A 3577-nucleotide genomic window follows, 5' to 3' on the forward strand; every position below is an offset into this window, starting at 1 on the left:
CTCAACAGACAGTTTCATAGGAGAGGAATATTTTGCAAGATAACTCCTGCAAACTGTTCAAAATACATTTATCAGCATTGACACGACACAATAAGCAACATTTGTATTAATATTGCCAATTAATGCATTTTTTGACAGATGATGTGCAGAAGTTTGCTTGAAGTTGTTTATTGTACTCTAAATTGTCTTTGAGCAATCATCTTTGTAAGTCTTAAAATAATTAGGCCAAAAAATGCGTTGCCACTCTGTTATGTTACAGTCGCAAGTTAAAAAAACATATATAGCAAAATAATTTTCTATGATACTTCAATGTTAGTATTTTAAGTATATGATTAGCACACTAATGCTATTTTCCCTTTCAATGAAAGGGTTAATAAATACTAATGATTTGTGTTACCTCTGTGCCCTTATTTCATGCCCCCCCCCCCCTAAGTTGGGCCACCCCAGTTCAAAAAGTCTGGGCACGCCCTTGCTTATTGTGTCAACCTCTGCCAAAAAGATGAGCGCCTGTCCTTGGAGCACCTGTCCTGTAATTGTCAAACGAAACTACATGTGTGTGTGTGAATTTGCATGTGTGTTTGTGTGTGTGTGTGTGTGTGTCCAGAATGTGGGAGTATATCTTGATCCACAGCAGCTGCCCCTCAAGCACAATGACAAGCACACTCATTCAAACACTCTTTGTGTAACGTAGAATAGAATCAAATCTGTTCTATTTTCAGATGCAGCCAAAGCCGATTTGTTTTTTTTCTCCACATCCAAACAATACTTTTCCTAATCACATTAACACAGTTGATGTGCAAAGTTGAATAGACACAAAATAAGCACTTTTATCAGCAATCCTGGGTGAATCATCATTTTCTCTTCACATTTAAATGTTGGGTGTGCTGAAATGACATTTGTGAGGCAGCTTGTAATCATATTTCCTTTATTAATGGAGCCTTCTATGGACGTCCATACTCATATCTCAATGGCATTTCATTATATTTCAGAGTGTTTATTAAAAATAACTAATCATGGGTCTGAAGGCCAACATTTTTCAATGAACATTAACTGCTTTTCTTGACAGCAAAATAATGTCTCACGCTAAGTGACATGCTCACCTCTAACTGGACAAAAAGTTAAGTAAGGATCCTCAAACTTGAGGAAACAGGCAGGATTAAGTCTTTCAGGTAAATGTCCTTTCAGCCAGAGAGAATGTGTTTAACAAAGGAGGCGTAGTTGATGCACCCATTGGCATCTTCCTGACCAGCCATCAGTCTGTCCACCTCGTCTTCCGTCATCCTCTCCCCCAGTGTTGCCAGGACGTGACGCAGCTCTGCTCCCATGATGGTGCCGTTGCCTTCCTTGTCAAAAACCCTGAGCCCCTCCACAAAATCCTCAAAGTTGCCCTGATCTTTAGCACGAGAGATGTGTTGCAGCATCGGCAGGAAGGTCTCAAAGTCCACCAGTCTGGTGCTCATGTCTTCTGGACGTGGCTTCCCGAGGACTTTGAGCACATCTGCGTTGGTGGGGTTCTGGCCCAGAGCGCGCATCACATCCCCACACTGTGCAAAAGTGATCTTCATCTCTCCAGTTGGTGTGCGGTCAAACAGGTTGAACGCTTCCTTGAACTCCTCAATCTGGTCAGCTGAGTATTCAAGAGTGATGCTCTTGGGATCAAACTCAGGCTCCTTGGGGGGCTCAGGCAGAGGCTCTGGAGTTGGAGCTGGCTTAGCAGCTGGGGCGGCATCTTTCTTGGGCTCTGGCTTTTTGGGCTCTGGTTTCTTTGGTTCAATCTTCTTTGGTGCCATGTTGTAAAGGGAAACAGAGGTGAGCTGGGCACTTGCTGGGAAACAAGCAAGAGTCTGAGGGGATTGGAAATGATTCCGGAGCACAGAGGGTCACCCCCTCTTGCAAAGCTTTTATATGGGCCTTCTCTGGGGAGCAACATAGCAATTTCAAGCTGCACACTATAAAAGGAAGAAACCTGAAATAGATGCCCATAGCAAGTGATGTCAACATTAAGTATTGTTCTCAGCTGCTGTCATCTAGCCGACAGGGCTATTTGCTGTCATTAGCCTGGGTCCAGTTGCATTAAGCTGAAAATGCTCTGTCTCTCTGATGGACAAAGGGATCAGTGCAGAGTCAGTGTATCAGCCCATGAGGTAGACAGACTAAAATAGCTCAGCTGGGTAACCGCTGACAGTCTGGGAATCACTGTTTTGTAAAAAGCAAACTCACAATTTGTTAATTACTCAGTGTCAGAGGTCTCAGGATGGGTGGGCACACTTTGGGACTTATCGTATATAATTCTTATAATATGAGCAAGGCAAAGAAAGAATGTGATAGGGCTTAAGGGAAATTCACTCATCTCCCTCAGAATGTATGCTGTGGTTTTATAGGTTTAAAGAGACAGAAGGTCTGCCAACCCCTTTCCTATTTTTTTGGGATGTTTGGATAGTATCATTGCTCAATGATACGTTTGGGGATTTTGGTGATTTCTCATTACCCAGATAAATGATGGCTTGCATTTTGCCACTGAGCAGCTTAAAGTCTTCTCCAATATTCAGGAACCTGGCAAGCCCTCACAGATCCTTTAGAGACTCTTAATAGCGCTTTATTTAAGGCTGATGTACTGGAAAGGTCACGATTAAAGCCAATAAATGTTAGAAAATGCATTCGCTGCCAGTTTCAATGGGAAGATAATATGTTGTCTGCCCAGAGTGCCTGATAAGGGCAATCAATGCGTTTTCCAATCATACTGTAGTTCTTTTCTGTAATGGCATAGAACAAAATGTCTTATTCAATAGATACATGCTCACTTTTTTCCAAATTAACACAATCTACAGTTACATCGCTTTCACAAAAAATACTTGGTATTAAAATGTTTGACTGGCAGCATTGGGAATGTGTGAAATGTGTCCATCATTAACAAGTTTAGTTTAACACACTTTTGTGGCTCTAAGCTTCAGCATATTATAATCCAAGTAATCCCCCAATATATGATTGTCTCATTAAAGGCGATGTGGACGAGTTAACAGTAATGAATACGTAATAAGTACAGCAGATAAACCCTACATATTTTATGACTTTTGGACTGGCAAAAATAATCCAGACGTGGTTTTAGTTGTTCTAATTATGGTTGATTTAAGGCATCAAAGCTACTTGGTAGTACTACCAGAACTACTTGTCTATATTTGGGTAACAAAACTAAATCCACTTACATGACTGTACATGGCCAAGTGGGAACTTCTGTTGTTGAATGACGGAGCCAATGTGGAAGTGCCAAAAAATTGTTTCCTCGAGTGTCTAGTTGAGGTTGGCCACAAAAACCAAGGAATCACCTGTAAGCCCAGTGGCGTACTCAGGTTGATTGAGGGGCACAGGCAAAATGTAACTAAACTAAGTGCCCAGTGTATGTCATGGGACACCAGTACACAGAAAGTTGTGATAATGAAGATCCGCCTGTAGCAGCATTTGGGAGACTTTTTTTGTAAGCTCCCCAGCTTTCTCTGCAATAATAAAGTATTTGCAGAACAGGTCTAGTTCTCACCTTTCCTAAAATAAACATGGGCTGGTACATTTCTTTAGTGGGCTA

The 3577-nt window shown here is 41.6% G+C and overlaps 1 protein-coding gene across 1 annotated transcript; it reads right to left on the bottom strand.

Moving 5' to 3' along the window:
• Positions 1-955: 955 nt before the first annotated feature.
• On the bottom strand, positions 956-3269 carry LOC117831225 (myosin light chain 4-like). Its single transcript, XM_034709822.1, has 2 exons — positions 3204-3269; positions 956-1778 (listed from the first exon to the last, which is right to left on the bottom strand). Exons 1-2 carry the CDS (start codon positions 3213-3215, stop codon positions 1182-1184), a joined length of 609 nt encoding a protein of 202 aa, XP_034565713.1. The 5' UTR covers positions 3216-3269; the 3' UTR covers positions 956-1181.
• Positions 3270-3577: the final 308 nt, after the last annotated feature.

The sequence above is a fragment of the Notolabrus celidotus genome, chromosome 19, assembly GCF_009762535.1.
Source record: "Notolabrus celidotus isolate fNotCel1 chromosome 19, fNotCel1.pri, whole genome shotgun sequence".
Taxonomy (NCBI): domain Eukaryota; kingdom Metazoa; phylum Chordata; class Actinopteri; order Labriformes; family Labridae; genus Notolabrus; species Notolabrus celidotus.